A 19,514-nucleotide genomic window follows, 5' to 3' on the forward strand; every position below is an offset into this window, starting at 1 on the left:
GAGAAGCAGGGAGCCCGATGCAGGACTCGATCGCAGGACCCTGGGATCATGACCTGAGCCGAAGGCAGATGCTTAACGACTGAGCCACTCAGGCGCCCCAAGACATTTATTTTAAAAAGAAGTAATGTGCCCTGTGGACGCAAGCGTGGCTCCAGAAGGGCCGTACTCAGGACACAAAGAAGTAAGTATAATGTGGGACTTCAGCCATCGGGATCTCTCTCTAAAACGGGATGGAGCTGCCCCTACTTTAGACCCTTCCATGACTTTCTGTTGCCCTCAGGATAAAATCCACGCTCCTGGGTCTGGCATTCGAGGCCACCTCCCCATGCCCACTCCACCTGCGTCTTGCATGCCTTTTATACCCTCCTCCTGACAGGGCACTTTCTAGCCGCTCCTGGAGCCCTGCTGTTTGACACACACACACACACGCACACGCACACACACGCACACACACATGCACACACCCCCGTGCTTTCTGTGCCTGGAAAGCCCCACTCCCCTTCTTCCCCGGATGGTCCCTCCATAATCCCCCAAGACTCGTTTCAGAGCCCCCTCCCTCTCCGTGCCCCCCCCAGCCCCTTCTCCCTCCCCAGTGCCAGCACAGCATGCAGAACGTGTTCCCGAGGGCTCGGTCAGGGAGGGCGGAGGCTCGGCCTGGTTCCCTGTGGGGACTCAGCGCCCACGCCCTCAGGGCACGGTGGCAGCTCCCTTCCAAGGTTCCCTGTGCCTGACGGAGACGTGACCAGGGAGGGAGCCCCCCTCACGCGGACTGTCAGTCAGAGCAATACATTCAGGACTCAGTCTTGGGGGGCGGAGGGCCCGGATTCTGGCCCCTAGAAGTGACCTCCCTGTGACAGGCCCTCGGTCCCCCGCGGAGCCCTGAGGAGGCCCCCAGGGAATTTCAGGCGCTGCAAAGGAGCAATTTGTACTTCAGGCCCGTTCATGAATCCCTGAACGGGGGAATTAATTACTGTCTGTCAAAATTAGACTTCTCCTTTCCTTCGAGATGCATCTTCTTTTTATTCTTAATTAATTTTTAAAATTACCACGCCAGTACGAAGTCTGATTTATTTTACTTTTAGCATTATTTCTCTGATAAGCAATTTCACTTGATGCCAGGCGCCTGCCTCGGCCCCAGCTTGCCGCCCGGGCCCTCACTCCCGCTAACCCACTTCTGGGGGCCCTTGCGGCCTCGCTGTCCGAGCTTATCCCTCCCTCCGTCCCCAGAGGAAGGGGCCTGGCAAGTTCGGGGTTTGTAAGGTGCTCCTGCATGGCTGTCTCATGACCCCACAGAAACCCTTCTGAAGCAGAGCCGGTCATCCCCCCGTTTGACAGGGGAGGAAACTGAGTCTCATGGAGGAGAAACGACCAGAACATGTTGGAAGAAAGGGTCCCGAGCCAGGCTCAGACTCCAACTCTGACAACTCCTCCCCCCCCCACCCTGGTCCTCAGATGGGGCCTGTCTTGACTCAGAGACCTTTGATTACGCGCCAGGTGCTGACAGGACAGGGCCTGCAGGACACAAGCTTTTGTCTGCCCCGGAGCCCCCCGCTCCTGTCGGGGTGAATGCCCTCCCGGCGCGGGGGCCCGCCGCCCTGCCCAGCACCCCCCCCGCCCCCCCACTCCAGCCCCGAGTCCCACGAGAGGCTCCCGCTTGGCTCTGGCTCAGCTCACACAGCCCGCCTCCGCCCTGGGACTCGGCCCACGCTGCTGAGCTGAGCGGACCCCGCTCCCGGGCCCCCGGGGAAGGGGGACAGCGGCCCAGACAGGGAAGGGGAGACAGAGGTGTGGCGAGCCCCCTGCCCCCGTTCCAGTTCCTTCCGTGGCCGGCTCCAGCCTTGCTCCTCCCAGCCGGGTCCACAAGACCGGGAGCCCCCTCCGTGGTCTAAATCGGTCTGAAGGGGACGGGGGCCCCTTTCCGCCCCGCGGGTTCTGACCGGCAGGTGGGCGTGCAGAGCTGGAAGGACGTGGTCGCTCAGCCCGACGTGCCTCAGGCACAGTCAGGTGACACCAAGCGGCGAGGGTTAGGGGCTGACAAGTGGACATTCCGAACCCCAGAAATGGTCTGTCCCTGCTTGCTTGTCCCCTCCTGCCTCCTCAGGCAGAGCCCTCGTGGGGGAGGCTGACACGCAGGCCGCCCGCCCACCTCCCAGCCCGTGACTGTCACGACAGCCTCGGGGCGGGGGGAGGGGGGACGGGAGCTGGCTGCCCTTGCTTCTTGCCACCACGCTTTTGCCAGGCCCTCCTACCACGGCCTGCCTACTCACTTATGACCACCCCTCCTCCAGAAGGCCCCGGAGCAGAGCTGCTGGGTTGTGACATTGGTGAGCCATTTAAAGTCCCTGGATCAGCCTCCCTGGTGCCTAGCCCGGGCCCGGCTCGGGAGCGTCATTTATCCAGCAAAGAGGGATGGAGGGTCTACTAGGTGCCAGGCGAGAGAGATGAGGTCCCCGCTCTCCCCGAGTGTGCCGTCTACGAAGGGATGAGACAGTGCACGGGGGCATAGCACGGGTAAAAATTATACGACAGCAGGCCTGCTAAGTGGGAGCAGGAGCGTGGGGGGGGTGGGGTGCAGGTCGTGTTTGCAAACAGGGGTCCGCATGGGCCTCACTGAGAAGGTGACATCCGAGAAAGTGTCCAGGGGGGGGAGGGAGTGAGCCCTGTGGACGGATGTTGGGGGGGGGGGCGTTCCAGGCAGAGGGAGGAACCCGGCCCCGGGGGCGGCGCCACGGGGGGCGGGTGGGGGGTGGGGGGGGGCGGGGGGGAGCAAGGGAGCGGGTAGGCTGGGCTGGAAGGAGAGATGGGAGAGAGGGCAGGGGTGAAGGCAGAGGGTGACCCCAGGGGAGGCCGGGAGGGGCAGGCATATTTGGTCAGGAAACTCGAGAACTGAATCCGAATTTGGGAAGGTTCCTACAAGCTAGGTAGCGAGAACCACAGACATTGTTGACGTTGGGGAAGGCCCATGACATCCGGCTACGTGGGGATCAGGGCACAGCGGGGTGGACTCAGTCCAGGGGAGTCCCCAGGGGGAGTGTCTGGAGCTGGGACTTGGGACGCATGTCCCAGAGGCTGCGCTGGCTTCCGCCATAACAAAATGCCACCACCTGGGGGGGACTTAAACCAACAGAAATGTATTCCGGAGGCCAGACGTCCAAAATCCAGGGGCGGGCAGGGCCACGTTCCATCCCAGGCTCTGGGCGGAACCCTTCCTCGCCTCTTCCTCCCTTCTGTCTGCTGGCGGGTTCCTTGGCTCGCAGCAATGTCCCTCCAATCTCTGCCTCCCCCCTGTGTCCCCATGTCTTCACCTGGTGCTTCCCTGCCACGGGTCTCTCTCCTCTTACAAGGACACCCCTTACGTGGGGTTGAGGGCCCACCCTCTCTCCAGGATGACCTCATCTTCCCCAGTGACGTCTGCAACAATCCTATTTCCAATAAGGTCCCACTCTGGGGTGCCAGGGGTTAGGACTCAAAGGCCTCTTTAAGGAGGAATACATACAGTTTCAACCCAAACGAGACTTCTAACCTCCCAGGGGCTCAACGTGTGACCTTGGCTGTGCCACGCCCCCTCTCTGGGCCTCTGTCTGTCCTCCTATAGGACAGAGGGGCTGGCAGGCCAATGCTCCCGGCCACCCGGCTGGTGCCTTTCCAGGTCCTTTTGCAGAAACTCCGCTCCTTTTCTCGCTGTGCCGCAGGGATGGGAGCTTAGACGCTTCCAAACTGTATCTTCACCATAAAACAAATATTTTGAAAAGCCTTTTGATGTCGCTTTAATGGAGTGCGGAAAACACCGTTCAACAACCCCTCCCATTTTTAATTCCATCCTTTTTGCTGGTTTTTTTCCTCCTTTAAACCTTATGTTTGCTTTCATGTTACACGTTATTTATTTAGTTACATGTCAATTAGTGTCTATTCTCCAAGCAACAAGCACATTAGCAGCAGCAGAGGCTGGGATTAAAATTTGCAGCCCAGTCGGTGCTCCGGAAGCCGCGCCTACCCGACTGAGAAAACAGCACCTCTTTGTCATTTCAAAAGATGACCTTCCTCTCCCTTCTTCCCGTTCCTGGCTCCTGATTTAATTCCAGCTGACTCCTCCGCGGTCCCTGCACTGACGTGATGGCTTTGAGATGGAACTTTTTCAAATGCACAAAGGAAGATGCCGCTCCTGTTAAGGGTGGCCTTTGATGACAGTTAGTGGAAGACAGGAGTCGGCTGGATTTGAATAACACGCTCTAAATTGTCAGTGCAGGGGTTCTAACTCAGCTAGCCTAATCCGACACACCTCCGTTCAGCGGTTCAGCAAACACTTAATGAGGTGACGCGATGTGGTGGGGACATGGTCCCAGCTCCAGGGCCGGCTCCTTGATTTACAGGGCACCGCCCCCGAGCAAGTGAATGAATCACACTGAGATTTATTCCCTTGTCTGCAAAATGGGAGAATTAATGCAGAGGATGTTGCAAGGATGGAGACTGAGTGTGTGGAGCTTTGCAAACCAGGCTTCAGCCCCCGACTATGCCAGCAAACCCGAGGCGTTTATTTGTGCACGTTAATCACGTGGCCAGAAGGTCTCCGGGGACAGGAGATGGAGGATGGGAGTCCCTAGGGCAGAGACAGGGGTCTGTCCCCAGCCCAGCCCAGGACAGGATCTGACCACAGTGCACAAGGCTGCAGGCAGAAGGTGGAGGGACCATGAGACCCCTGCCTAAGCAGGGGGAGCTTCAGAGCACAACCACAAGGCAAACAACCAAGAAACTGGGAGGGCAGCATTTTTGCTTTCTCTGTTCCCAACATGCTACTGCACAGATCCAGGCAATGGAGGAATCAGGATGGCTGAGCAACACCTGCGGCCACCGCATGCCTTTGAAAGGCGCCTTTCTCTGCCCTTGGTCTCCTGGGAGCGGGAGAGATTCTCCTGGTGGCTCCAAAGGGAAGGCAGGTGCCCCCAGGGGACGTGACTGAGTGTGATTCTTCCCAGATCACATTATAACACAGTGCCTTGCCCGGGACTTCTGTTCTGCCACTGCTAGAACCCAAGTGGCCTGAGGGGGACGATCCGAAGGGTTCCCCCTTTGGCGAGAGGCAGGACGAGGAGCCCGCTTGAGCCCTGGCTCCCCCTGACCCTCTCTGTGACCTCGGGCAGTTGTCTTTACCTCTCTGAAAAGTTCCTTCAAGTATAAAAGAAAAGGAGATGAAGCATAATTTACACAACTGTTCGCTGAGAGATTAACAGTGAGAAAATATACGTAAAACACCTTAAACGGGGGTTCCCTCTTTTCTCCAGCCTTCTTCGTGTGTGGCCACACCCCGGCCACGGGGAAACCAGATGGCTGGCTGGAGGCAGGAGAGGGAGTAGCGGCTCCTCACCAGGATATGCCCATGCCTCCTGGCTCAGGAGCCAGAGCGATGCTCCCAGAACCCATCAGGCCACCCCTCCTCAGCTCCAGACCCCCCCAGCGTCTGCCTATGTTCCTCAGAGTCACACGGACCCTCCGAGGACCCTGGTATCCTCTGAGCCTTTGTCCCCCCACTCACTGGCCTCCTCCCTGCCCCCAGGCTCCTGGCTCCCTCCTGCCTCCTGGTGTTGCTCCCACAGCTGTCCCCTCCCTTGGCCTGGGACACGCTTACCTCACCTCCTCCTGCTCTGCTCCCCTGTCCTGGGGGCCGAAGCACCTTCACTCCTAACAGAGGAGATCCTTCCCTCCTCCGTTCTGCTCCCGTGCTGCTAGAATCAAGGCCAGGGTCCAGGGATGTGTCTCCAGGGCCCAGAACAGTGCCCGCCACCTGGTGGGAGCCCTAAATATCTGTGCAAGGGTGACAGTGGCCCAGGTGGCCAGGCCTGGATCAGGGCAGGCCAGTGAGGTCCAGGGAGGAAGCCCTTCTAACTCACTGTGCCACAGGGTCCCTGGGGCATCTGTTCAAACGAGGGACACCACGGAGCCACCACACCTCACTCGAGGGCTAGGAACCCCCACCGGGGCAATGGAGAAGCCTCCAGGACCCCCATGCAGCTAGGCTGGAGAGGGCTCTGAGTCCCAGCCCTGGCCCCAACTTGGGGTATGACCTCGGGCAAGCACTTTCCACCCGGACGAATAAAGCGTCAGGCCACTGGTCTGCAAAGGGGGCCCCTCGGAGCCCCAGTATTCTGTGGAGGGGCCTCAGAGAGGGGTTGGAGGTGTGGTGGGCTGGCTAGTGGTCAGGACCCCTTCTGGCTGCCTGGTCTACTGAGCTTCCACATGAGATTCTTCGTGACAATCAGCTGGATTGCAGCTCCCAGCGATGACTGAGACTTGGGGGACGCCGGCTAGCCAGTCCCGGGCCTCGGGCTCCCGGCTTCACAGTCCCCAGCTATCGGAGCGGGGGGTGGACCAAGTGACCCTGACGTGCCCTCCCAACTCAGAAGCTCAGGCGCTCGGGGTGCCCCGCAGCAGGAACGTCGTGAGGAAGCGTGGGAACCGGGTGAGGAGCGGGCGACGGCGTCTGCAGACGGACAAGTAGCATCACACAATATAACACTCTAATGGCAGAATCTTTTATATTAGAATAGACATTATGGAGCACGGTTCCATCAAATGAATATAATAGACTTGTTTTATATTACAATGCACACTGTAATTACACATTTCAATAATTCCTTCAACGCATTACATAGAAGCATTCTGAAGTAACGGAGTCCTGTAACCATATATAATCCGCCTAAGGGGAGGACGCTGCGCATGGAGACGGGTGACAGAGAGCCAGCAGAGAGAACCCTAATCTCCTCTCACCTGGGGCCACTTGGCTTCTGACTCTGATCTCTGGACGTTCTTCAGAGGGGGCACCTGCCTGCCCATCTAGACAGGAATCCCCTCTACATCTCCAACTGCACTCCTGCAATCATACCTCTGGGGACGGGGAGCTCACTAACCCCAGACTACCTATCTGATGGGCCCTGTCATTAGGAACTTATTCTACACTGCTATAGACACGTGGCTTCCGGTCTCTAAATTCATACAGTCATATTTATATTGATGATCTAAGGCATTATAATAGATTTCTATTGCAGCCATCACAAATCACCACACACTTGGAAGCTTCAAACAACACAAATTTATTCTGCAGCTCTGTAGGTCAGAAGTCTGACATGGGCCTCGCCGAGCTAAAATCAGAGAGTTGGCAGGACTGTGTTCTTTTCTGGAGTTTCGAGGGAAGAATCTGTTTCCTTGCCTTTTCCAGCTTCCCAGGCCATCTGCATCCTTGACTTGTGGCCCCTTCCTCCACCCTCAAAGCCTGACCCTTTTTCTGCTGTTACAGCTCTTTCAGACCACTGGTGGGAAAGATTCTCCTCTTTTCAGGACCAGTGTAATTACAGTGTCCCACCTGGATAATCCAGGATGATCTTCCCCTCTCAAGGTCTTTAACAGTAAGCACATCTGTAAATTTCCTTTTGCCACGCAATGTAAATATTCACAAGTTCCAGGGACCCGAGAATGGGCATCTCCGGGGGACAATGCTCTGTCTACTGCAGGCATTATTTTCTTACTACAATACCAAACGGGCTGTGAGTTCCTCTTCACCTATATAAAGGACATGATTGTTTATAGGATTAAATGTGACGACGTGTTGTGTAGTGTTTGGCATATGCATGTTTGATGAATGAAAAACAAATTCAATGAGCCTGGGTGGAAGGATCAGTGATGGAATCCCCTTTGTCAATATCCCTCCTAAAGTGAGGTACAGGAAATGATCACAAGGCTCACCACGCATCATGACAGGTCACGGACAGAACAAGCCTATTCACCTCTCTTGTTTGGACTCTCTCTCTCCTAATGCAGCCAAGAGAACATTAGCATTTGAGGCCCTTTCTTTGGACAGTCCGTTAACTTAGCTGCTCGTAAGTCCATTAAAACCCTAAGTCTGTCTCTAGTTACAAGGGGACAAATAGGATCATGCCCATTTTCTAGGGGGATAAACTGAGGCTTAAAGGTTGGGGGCTGATGCGTGGAGTCAGGCTGAGGGGGTGGGAGACGGGCACTTCAGACCAGGAGACACACACAGAGCCTGGCACAGCAGGGGAACAGGTGCCTTGGGGGCCCTGAGGGGTGTGGCAGGACGGGCCCCTCTGGGTGGGAGCAGAGTTCCCACCAGTGAGGAGCCCAGAGAGATGGGAGCTGAAGGCCGGGGTCAGACCGGGGAGGGCCTGCGTGCCACGGAGGAACGGGCGCTCGGTCTCGGGAGGTGTGCAACCTTCGGGCTCCTGGCTGATAAGCTCACCCTGCCTTGTCCACAGAGACCAGATGGATGCAGGAGGCGGGGAGGCCCACGGGGAGGCTGCAGCCCTCACCCCGGCCAGTAAGGAGGAAGAGGAGGGATGGAGAGGAGAGGACAGAGAGGTTAAGGGGGGAGCAGGGCAGACTCAGCTGCGAAGAGGCAGAGAGAGGTCAAGGACAGCCCTGGGGAGACTGGAAGCAGCACAGGGCTGGGGGACAGGAAACTCCCAAGGGAGGAGGAGAAAGGATGGCTTATTACCCTCATCTCAGAGATGAGAAACTGAGGCTGGGAGAGCTCAGATCCCCTCCCCGAGGTCAGGCAGCCAGAAGGCCATGGAGCCGAAACACAGGCCGTTTCTATGAAGCTGCCTGGACACCATCCTGGTGGCCCACAGCCAGGGCAGCAGGTCGCTCCAGGGCGGGACCCAGAGTCGGCAGACCAAACAGGAGTCCCAGCAGGTCCCCAGGAGGCCACCTCAGGCCGCTGTCCCCCTTCTGCCCCAGCCATCAGCCTTCCTACAGCTGCAGCGAGAAGAGAGCAGGGTCGTGTGTCCGCAGGCCGGCCCACCTGCCATGGAGCTGCTCCGGGTCCTCACTTCCAGCCTTTCTCTCCCCACCTCCCCTCTTCTCTGGCTTTCTCCTTCATCTTCCTTCAGGCACCATTGGTTCCCAACGCCAAAACCGGGCCCGAATCCTGAGAACTTTGTATCCAGCTTCACGCTTGGCACCTCGACTGCACTTCACCACCAGGGGGCCCTGGTGGCCTCTGTGCCTTTGCACAGGCTCTTCCCCTTCCCCCCCCCGACTGGAGCCCTTCCACTCCCCGACCTGTAACATCCTGTCTTCTTTGCAGGACAGTCAGCATCAACACCCCTCCGTACTGTCACTTCTCCATGAACGAGGCCGCACCACGGCCTCAGCGAGACCCGGCGGCCCTGACCCTCCTGTCCCTCCCCCTCACCCGCGTGTCTGCACACACAGCCCCACTCAGCCAACGCACCGGTCCCCGGGTCCCCCTAAGTGGCTCAAATCCACCCCACCTCTCCGTGCCCGGCCTTGCCCAAGTGAGCACACTCTGGCCTGGACATGCTCCGCAGCCTGCCCCCCATCTGGCCCCCCGGCCCCCCGGCTGTCCCTCTCCACGGCTGGCTCCACCCTCCCCAAACAGAGATCTCTCCGCGTCTCCTCACTGCGCGACACCCTCTTCCAACGAAGCCTGCCCACCTCCAGCCTGTCCTCCCCGTCGTCCCGCTGTCGCTGACTGGATCCCAAGCTCTGGCCAGGCCAGCGGACCACATACACGCCTTTGCCAGGCTGTTTGCTCTGCCTAGAACCCCCTCCTCCCCACCTGCCCACCTCACAAACCCCCGGCACCGCAGGGCCCCCTCCCGGCCCACCCCCGAGGCCTGTGGGGAGCCTCTTTCCCGGGCGCCCGTGCTCTCGTCACGTATCACCACCTCCCAGAGTTAATCGTGTGCTAGAAGGTGAGTGTCTCCCACTCCCCCGGCCGCTCAGGAGTCACACATACGTTGCGGGTGGGCCGGCGGCCAGTGGCTTCCACCACCACCGAGCCTTGTCAGCTGGTCTCCCCACGTCCGTGACCCCGGAGCCCACGGTCACATTGGAGAACCAGGGCAGGCTGCTCTCTGTCCCCCCCGCCATCTGCCATCAACGAGCCGGAGCCACACGTTGTTCTGTTTGGCAGAAGAAAGCGGCGTTAATAGAAATAGAGGGTCTTTCCAAGCCTGAAAACCTGTAATTAAGCCCTCCTGCGAACGCCTGTTAACAAGGATGTGATTACGGCGGGAGAGGCGAGTGTGGGAAGGTGCTTGGTTGCCACTGTGCGTTTACTAAGGTGACGATCGGGTAGGAGAGGGGCCCACCTTGCCCAGTGCGGCCCTCTGGGCGGGGGCAGGGCAGCGGCCTCCCCAGGGTTCGGTCAGATGGACAGACTAGAAGGGCAGGAGGACAGAAGTCCAAGAGGGGTGAGCGAGAGGCAGCCCCCACTGCTTGTCTCCTGCTGAGGATGGAGAGACGAAGACCAAGCCAGGGATGGAGCTGGACTTCGGATCTGGTGGCAGGAACCTTCTGGACGCTGCCAGTGTGGATCACACCGGGGCCACCCGAACCATCTCGGCACTTACCATGCTGAGCATGCTCACACGCACCACGGTGGCTAAGGGGGCCTGAGCTCCCCGGCCTGCTGGCCTGCGTTTGAATCCAGCTGCACCGACCCTGGGCCACGTGACCTTGGGCGGGCCGCTCTGTGACCCAGGTTCTCTTCTGGAAAAAGCAGCATCTCCCCCACAGGGCTGTCACATGATTGCATGTGATAGTTATGAAGACTGCCCGGCCCACAGGCCCCCGTGAACAAGTCTTTCCTATTGGCATTCTTAACTTGTCTGTTCTCCCCACCAGACTGGTTTCTTCCAAAAGGACACTGGAGAAGCCCTGGGAATGTTTGCTGAGTGAGTGTATCGGCTGCCGTGTGGCTGGTACTAGGGCCAGAGCAGGGAGCAAATCACACTGGTCTGTTGCCTCACGGACCTTCTAGCTATTGACGGGGAGAGGCATAACCCAAAAAATGACACTCGTACAATCCAGTCACAACAACGGCCATGTGCCTGTGACGGGGAACCACGCTGAGACTAGTCTTCCTGGTGGGGAAGGATTCCCTGATGAGGCTCTGAGGCATGAGTAGGAGCCAACTGGCCAGAGAGACAAGAGAAGCCAGGGAAGCTGATGGAAGCGTGCTAGGCAGGTGGGAGCATGTGCAAAGGCCCTGTGGCTGGAGAGAGGGAATGGAGAGACGAGGCTATGAGGCTGCAGCATGGGGAGCTGAGAGGGTGGGCAGCTGGAGGGGAATGAGGACTGGACAGGACTCAGTCCACCAAGGGCCTACAGGTCATGCTAAGTGCAGTGGGAAGCATTCAACATTTTAAATGGAGATAATATGATCAGCTTCGCATTTTAAAGAATCCCTCTAGCTGGGATATGGAGACATTTGGAGAGGGTAGGGCTGGATGTGGGGAGTCCGACTGGGAAGGCAGCAAGCGATCCAGGTGAGAGATGATGGTCACCTGGACCAAGATGGTGATGGAGATAAATGGAGAGGAAGTAGACAGCGTGGTCATGGCCGCGGACGGAATGTGGAGGGTGAGGAAGAAGGAGTCAGGGTGATCCAGCACGTGCTGTACCACAAGGCAGAATCTTCGCTGAGATAAAGAACAAGCAAACCCCAGGGATTTGGCCCATGTCTGGGGCTTACGGTTAGCTATCATCTATCTTTATCTTTCTGCATCACCATCTTGCAGATGAGCAAACGGAGGCCGAGTCCTACTAGGACCCCCTGAGGGCCAGGACAAGATCCTGGGTCTCTGGATCTGCCCATACCCAGCCCACCTGGTGCCGACAGAGTGAGTCGGGAAGGCTTCATCTGTGGCAGGAGGTGCACACGTCTGGCCCCTAAGGCAGAGTCCTGGGCTTCTCCGAAGACGGGATGAGCAATTTTGATAATTGAATTTTTGAGTTAGACTTAAAATATGGCCAAGATTGAAGAGGCAATTTGGCAGGGTCGGCAGCCCCCAGGCAGGTCTGCCTCCATAATGCTGAGAGCTTATTAACAAGATCACTCTTCCATTCCCAGCCCCTTTACAAGTGGTTCTCGGGGCTGCTGTGTCGAGGAATTCAATTGTGGGTCTCCGGGGCCAGAGTCACCCAGAGACGTGTTGTTGGAAAGGATAGTGAGAATACTTTGGTTTGTAAGGAAGGGCCGCAGTTTTTTGAATAGATAGCATCCTGGGGAGACAGGATAATCCAGAGGACAGGACAGAGAACAGGTTTTGACAGACTCAGGCTCAAATCCTGGCTCCCGCACTTACTAAGGGGACTCTCCCCCCGTCTTCTCATTTGTGAAATGTGCAGGGTGGTGCAGATTAAGGAGACCAGGCAGGGCACAGCCGCTGCTGTGAAGACAGGCACCGCCCAGGGGGGAGGTGGACAGGTGGGCCAGGGCGGGGCGAGCAGGAGGCTCCCAGGTGAGCTGCAGACCCTGTGGCCCCCCTCCGGCTCCCTCTCTGTGTATTTAGCCCCTGTAGCTACTGCTCTCAGGTGCAGCTCCTCAGCTCACGTGGTGATTAATTTCACCGCCGGAGAAACTGACACATCCTCCTGAATTCAGCTGCTGGTAAAATTAACTCACGGGGGACAATGGAGCTTTCTCTGAGGTCCAAATTGTCCTTATTCCAGTTTGTTCTTGGCCTGGATCCAGCCCAAACAAACCAAGCTGCTCCTGTATCCCCCAGAGGAAGGAGGGCCTCCACTGGCCCAAGGCTGGGAACATTGTACACGAGTCTAAACGGGGTGGCAAGAATCTACTTTGCTTTGGGTTACTGTGTTCATGGACAGTTGTGGGTGACCAGAGCCCCCTCCTCTGTGGGCCCTGCTCTCAGGCATGCCTGGGCTTACCAACCAGATGGACCTGGGATGTAGCAGAATCCAAGGTGGATCACCTCCACCCTTCCAGCTCATGCCCTTGAAATGACCAAGTTCAGTGCTCATGGGCTGGGCAGTAACCGTGTGCCGGACAATATATGTACCACTTCCCCTGCCGGTTCAGCTGAACCCAGCTCCAACTTCCAAGCCTAGCCTGGGCTCTAAACACTCACTGTACCACCCACCATCACACACACAGACATGGACACACACACACACACACCCCTACACGCTTGTGCGCATTTGTGCACATCAGCCACATGAACGTAAAGCAGTGCTTCCAACATCTGCTTGAGACCAGCCACCGAGAAACACTGAAGACTCACGGATTTTTGGAAAAGGTCCTATTGTTCAGCGAGTCCCAAAGTTTGAGGCTCACGACTATAACCGGGACTGGACAGAGGGGGGGACTGCCATTTCAGGGGCAGAGAGACTGGTAAGGGAAGCATGCCACCTGGGACGAGGCGCCAAACCTCCTGCTGCCTCCGCGGGAGCACGCTGAGCCACCTCGTGTGCAGATGGGAGCTTCCACGGAGGAATCAATTTGCTCAACTTCTCGAAAAAGGGGCTGCCACGTTATTTTATGCGCATATCAGAGTTTTCACACACTGGCATGTATTAAAATAAGGTACATCTGTGCAAATATTTCTCGTGAAGAAAGCTCAGATGACAGGAACCCAAGCAGAGCAGGTCCCCACTGACCCCCTGCCCCACCCCCGCACTTCATGGGAAACCAAGGCCAAGAGGCAGGGAGCCCGGCATGGGAGGCCTGCCCTCCACTCCCAATGCTTCTGGCTCACAGTCACCTCAAATCATCCTTGTGTCCGCGGAGCTGCGGGGGCAGCAGCGAGAATACAACGTGGGGTTTGGCAGGACAAGAGGGATCAGGGCCTTGGACAAGTCACACTGGCCAGAGCAGGGCCTGGTACACCTTGTTAGGGACTTGGGCTTGGAGCCGAGGGTCAAACTGTTTCAGGCGGGGCAGCATCCTGGGGCAGATGGTGCTTTCTCGCCATACCTCGGCTGCTACAGGGCAGAAAAGGAATTCAGATATGGCAGGCAAGATTCGAGAAACCTGGTGGGAGAGGAACTAAAGACAAGGAGCGCAGGGGTAGGGAAAGAGGCAAAGGGACCAGAGACTAGGACCTCCAAGAGGTCAAAGCAGAGGAGGGGACAAGGAGCGAGCAAGCTGACGGACATGAGGCGATGGTTCAAGGGCAAAGTGTCAGAATGACTGATTGCAGAGGAAGAGCAAACTGAAGTGTCCCCCACACAGACGCCAAAGTCCCCAGAATGATGGCCGGCATGGGCACAGAGGGAGGTGGAGTCAGGATTCGCTGTGCTCCCCGATGATGGGCTGCTCAGCGGATGCCTGCTCCTTGGCACTGAGGTGGGCATGGGGCCATGAGGCAGAAGGAGCAGAGCTGAGCACAGAGCATGGGCTGGGGGAGCCCGGTCTGCCAGCGCCTCTGTGGGGTACTGTGGGCTTCTGCAAAGGGGGCTGAGCCCTACCCCATTGACTTCTCAGCCATCAGGAAGCTCGTGACAAAGACAGAGGATGATTAAACACAAAGGTCAATGACAAGGGTGTAGCAAACCGCCAGGCAATGTTATGGGACAGTGGAATGGAAAGAGCACCATCATCTTGGGGACACTGCATGACAAGTCCCCGCTCCGGGCCTCACTCGGACCTCTCCTCCCTGGGAACGGCACCCCTCAGGGGATGGCTCTGGGACGTGACCACACACTGCCCAGTGCAGGCCAGATGCAGATACCGGGGCCCAGCCACGCCGCACGTTGTCCTTCCTCTCTGGACACCTGAGAGACTTAGCAGAGACCTTGGGAGGTATCCGAGGGCCGTGCCACCCCTGAGACCCTGGCCTGTCCCGCTTTGGAGTTCAGGACCTGGGCTTCCAGGCTCTGCACGAAGTAACTGAATCACCAAGTTAACATGCACCATTCAGTGAGGAGCCTCCCACCGCGGAGCTGGCTGAGCACGAAGCCAATCTACGGTGGCCACGATGGCCGCCGTGTGTCCAGCAATGACACCACAGCCCAGAGGCAAAGCGCCCAGCGCCCGAGAGCTCGGGGCCTGTTAGGAGCCTCACTGCCAGGCACCCAAACGCTGTCTGACGACAACCCTTAAACCGACTTTAGGAGAGAAAACATAAAGGGAAAAGCAGATTTCCTTCAGCCAGACAGTCCTTTTCTTCCCTCCATAAATCGAAACCACACTTGTAACGAAGCCACAGCGGGAGCTCAGTGGGAACCACAAGCTTTATTGGCTGGAAAGTTCTCCTCAGGAGCCTGGTCGGCTGGGGCTGGATGTTCCTGGATGGGCACCCCCGGGCCTAAGCTAGGAAAAGGGAGGGAGAAAAGGAGAATTTTAGGGCCCATGGAGGGCTTCCAAGTAATAAGATCCCCAGCAGAGTTCAAGGCGAAACTGTTACGCTGAAACTACTTTCAAGGACATACTGTTTACTCAGTAAATATTTACAGAACCCAGTGAGATGAGATGTATTGTATTCATTCCTTCTACAGATGTTTATCAAACACCTACTACGCGCCAGGCACTGTTTGCTGTATTTCTCACTCGGAAAAATAGCCAACAAATGTAATAATTAGAACAAGCCCTGAAAACACGCGATAATAAAACGAAACTTTTTATGTGCTGCTGGTGGAAAAATGCAATTGTTTGTGGAAGACGTGTGTCCTGGTTTCACCTTCAGCTTCATTTTTCAAAAGAAGTCACTTCCTGCCCTGCGCCCATTTCCCATGCCCCAAATGGGCTTCCAACGACAGAACTCAAAGGGGCATTACCTCCAGGTTTCCTCTGGCCTTCCGAAGGATTTTGTGGGTTACGACCACTGAGAAGAAAGAAAGAATGGGATCGTTAGACACAGATGCTCAGGGAGACAGTGTAAAAGCCGGCTGCTGGGAGGAAGCACCCCCTGAACCCCAAACGGGTCAGGTAGACATGTGGACAAGCCAGAAGCATCCAGACCCAGAGAGGTGTGGAAGGCTCCAGCTGCCCATCACACACCCCAAGACCAAAGAGTCCATGGTGGGCCAGAGTCACCTCCTCGAGGTCATGCTAAGCCACAACCTCACAGCGATACCAGCCCGTGTTTCAGGCTCGGCAAAGCCCACGCGGATGCCCAGGCAACCCTAGGGCTCGCCTCTATGGGTCCGAAGGGCGAGGGCGACGGTGCAGGGCAGGGGAGAGGCCCGTGCCTAGCCCCCACACACTGTGGCCTCCTAGGCCCTCCTGAGGCACAGCTCTGGGAAGGGGGTGTGTCCAACCCCAAGCAAGCCCATGTGCCAAGGCCCAAGGCAAGGGTCACAGGCAGTTCTGCAAAGTCAATTTTTACCCTCAGAGCAGGCGTTCAAATCAATTGGGGGAAAGCATGAACTCTGGGCATTTTTTTCTCCTTAGATGTCCTTAGCTGGGAGAAGAACCCGACATGATTCCCTGGATGGGACGAGTCCAGAGGTCCCACCGATCAGATGCTCTAAACTGTGTGCAGGGCAGATGCTCAGTGAATCAGGAGCCCTGGGAAGAAGCAGGGTGCCTGCCTTTCAGGGCAGCAACTGTAAAGTGAGGCCGCTTCCTCCCTGAATCCTTTTCTTGTCCAACACAAACACCAGCAGCAGTGGGAATGCCACCACTGAAGAGATTTCTGGCCCGATCAGGGGTCCGTTCTAAACATGCCTTGGTGAGGATCATGGAATCCGCTTACTCCCTGGGGAAGACAGAGTCAAGGCTTCTGGAACTGGGCCTTTGGCCAATGGTGCCCAAGGATGAAACAGACTCCCCATCAATGCACACATGGTCCAACTCCCCAATGCCTCCTTCAGAAGAGGAGCCATGTGGTGGCCTTGGGAAAATATTTATTTCTTGCCTCACAAAATATTTCCAACGAAGTAACAAAGTCTGTTTGCAATCTGTGATACCCGGGGGGTGGGTGGGGGAGACAGCCAGTGTGGGCTGTTTTTAACTGGCCAAACTCGATTTCAGAGGTGCCCACTGTCTCTCTGCGCCCCCCACCCCCATGCCACAGGGCAGGAGTTCTGCACCTGGGTCCGGGGTTATGCTTTAGGAGGGGTCCTAAATCCCTGGAAACTATGTGCAAATCTTTGCATGTATCTGGGTGGATGCATTCTTCTGGAAAGACCTCCTACCTTTCCTGAGACTTGCCAAAGGGCCTGTGACCCAGAAAAGATTAGGTACCCCAGGTGTAGAGGTTTAAAATCATACTGAAAGGGGACCAGAAGTACAAAAAGCACAAGACTCCCCGTGAAGAACGAGGGCTCACCTGCCCCAAGCATGAAAGGGCCTCACATCTGCACAGTACTGCTCACCTTCCAGAGCCCGGAAATCCCTGCTACCAGGAGAAGCCTGAGAGACAGAGCAGTAACAAGCTCGTCCCAAATCCAGGCTTGCCCAGTGCTGAGGCATGACTCGAACCCAGGACTGCCCAACTCCACGCAGGGTTCCTCCCACCTCAGCAGAAGGCTGACAAAGAAGCCACCAGCTTCGGTGTCTAGCTCGTGACAGGCAGCATGCCGACTGTGACCTCAGTGAATACCCCCAAGCCTGTCTGGGCGGCATCCCTAGGTCAGAGGCTGGAGGTGAGGCCGTGGTTCCAGGTCACGTGACAAGGAAATGGCAGGGGCCCTTGGGTCTCCCCGTGACAGCTTTCCCTCCTTTCCCCTGCAGACTCTGGGAGCAGACGAGGTGTTCAGCTTGGTCAAGACCAGCCCCGGGCCCTTGCTCTTCCTGGTCACCATGGTGGGGGGGGGGCAGAGGAGGGGACACTACACCAACTTTCGCTTCATCCTTCAGAGCCAGGAGCAGACCCGAGGCTGGCAGGTTCGGGGACGCTCCAAGGACCTGGCTCACTGGGCGGAGCTACACAGCCTGGCAGTGGAGTCATCACAGGCCAGGGCTGGCCACCAGCTGGGCCACCTTGGGAAACCCCTCACCCGGCTCTGAGCCGAGCCCTGCAGACACGGAGATGGGTGACACCGCTTTAGCGGGGGCAGTGGTATGAGACATCTGTGGTTTTTCTATTAACGATCTGCCACCTGTACTCAGAGAATCCAGTCTGAACTCATGGGAAAAAGGAGGCAGAGAACTAGTGTTTGTTGAGCACGTGCTCTGTTCCTGAAAAAAGCACAATAAAGTTGAGGTATCATTACCATCCCATTTTACAGATAAGAAAACTGAGGCACTTCTAACTAAGTTGTGATTAGAGCCCAGGCCTGTCTGGCCAACTCGAGTCCTTTGGAATTACTGTGTCTGGTTAGAGATGAGGAATTAGAAGCTCAGGGAGTTAAAGTCATTTATTCCAGGTCACACAGGGGTGCGGAAATCTGAACTGTGCTCAGTAATGACTCCAGGATCAGTGACGTGGGGCTCAGAGGCTGGATCGACCATAGTAACTTGCCCATCTGAACCTACTGCCCACTTCCAAAATCTCCTCACCAGCAAGTGGGGTGAATTTCATGAGCCCTGTGACTGTTCGGGGCTGCCACAGAGAGATGCCCCTGAGAGTCCTACTGTCCCTGGATTGGGGGCTGCACAAAATCACCACCTCCCACCCCCTGCTGCCCTGGGGGTCTTACCCGAGTGCCCCACAGCTGCCTCACACATGACCACGACTGGCGCTGTCCCCCAGAGGTGCCGCCAGTGCTTTTACTCTATGTGTGACGGGAAGCCCAGGCCAGAACCCTGCGATAGCCACCACTCGGCCAGGGTTGCCTCCTGACAATCTGCCAAAACCATCCCCTCCCCTCCATGGCCCTGCCCCAGCCCTGCCAGGCCTCCCTGCTGTCATCAGGGGGACCGCCATAGCCCCCAAAGAGGTCTCTCTGCCTCCTGCCCCACACTCCCCCCCCCCCCCCCACTGCTCAGCCACAAGGACCTTCTAAGACTCGATGGGCCACATTGACTCCTGCCACTCATTCTTGAGTCCGTCCACAGGCCCCTTGGGACCCTACTTAGCTCTTTCGCTTTGTCCCTCAGACCAAATCCCTTGGCATATCCTAAGTATGTTCCTGAATACTGAGTTCCCACCCTTGAGGCCACCTGCCATAATCCTGTCCCTACCCCTTCTCTAACTCCTACTCATCCCTCAAGACCCCATCAGTCCAGAGCCCTGAACCACCTGAGGCCGCTGGGGACGCGCTGCCCTGCAGCTAACTTTTGCTTCTGCCCCGTTAAGCCAAAGCTCTGTGCTGGCAGGAACTGCCTCGTTCACCTCTGTGCCCAGAGCCTGGCACGGGGGCATGGAGCACAAAGTTAGCACCTGCCCCACGACTAAGCATCTTTCTTCCACACTTCCAACTGTGCCAGTCTCATGGAGTCTGTTTCAGAAGGTTCCTTGGGGGGTAGCTAAGAAGAACTACCCGACAACAATCTGCGTTCTGTGCTTCTCAGAAATGCCCCAACGACGCTGGCCTTGGAGAAGAGAGCAGCATGGAGCAGGCGGGTAGCTCCAGAGGAAAGCCCCAGTCGGCAGCCCTCCCAGAACAGGGACAGGGACAGGCAGACAGCGAGGCTGGGCCAGGGCTGTGACGCCCACAGGCACCAGCAGAAACTCGGCGGTGCACCCGTGCTGTGGGTTTCTACTGGGGACAGAGAGCTGTTCCCCACTATCTCTGAAGCTCCCGGATCAGGACGAGCAGTGACGTTACAAATGCTATTTAGCCTGAGTTTCTATATCTGCCCTGAGAAGTAATTCTCAAAACCATCCCCTCCCCCTGGATCTTCA

General features: G+C 57.1%; 1 protein-coding gene across 5 annotated transcripts in view; it reads right to left on the bottom strand.

The window, feature by feature from the left end:
* Positions 1-13,802: 13,802 nt before the first annotated feature.
* The window catches only part of CDK5RAP2 (CDK5 regulatory subunit associated protein 2), a 174,950-nt gene continuing 169,238 nt past the window's right edge, over positions 13,803-19,514 (bottom strand). For 3 of the 5 annotated variants that reach the window (XM_032419155.1, XM_032419156.1, XM_032419154.1), the window contains 2 exons: positions 15,559-15,605; positions 13,804-15,094 (listed from right to left, as the gene is read on the bottom strand). In XM_032419155.1, coding sequence (XP_032275046.1) covers positions 15,038-15,094; positions 15,559-15,605 — 104 coding nt within the window. In that variant the 3' untranslated portion in view covers positions 13,804-15,037. Of the gene's footprint in view, positions 15,095-15,558; positions 15,606-19,514 lie in introns of all 5 variants that reach the window. The other 2 variants (XM_032419158.1, XM_032419157.1) reach the window with 1 other exon arrangement.

Source organism: Phoca vitulina, unplaced genomic scaffold (assembly GCF_004348235.1).
Source record: "Phoca vitulina isolate PV1807 unplaced genomic scaffold, GSC_HSeal_1.0 scaffold21, whole genome shotgun sequence".
In the NCBI taxonomy this organism is placed as follows: domain Eukaryota; kingdom Metazoa; phylum Chordata; class Mammalia; order Carnivora; family Phocidae; genus Phoca; species Phoca vitulina.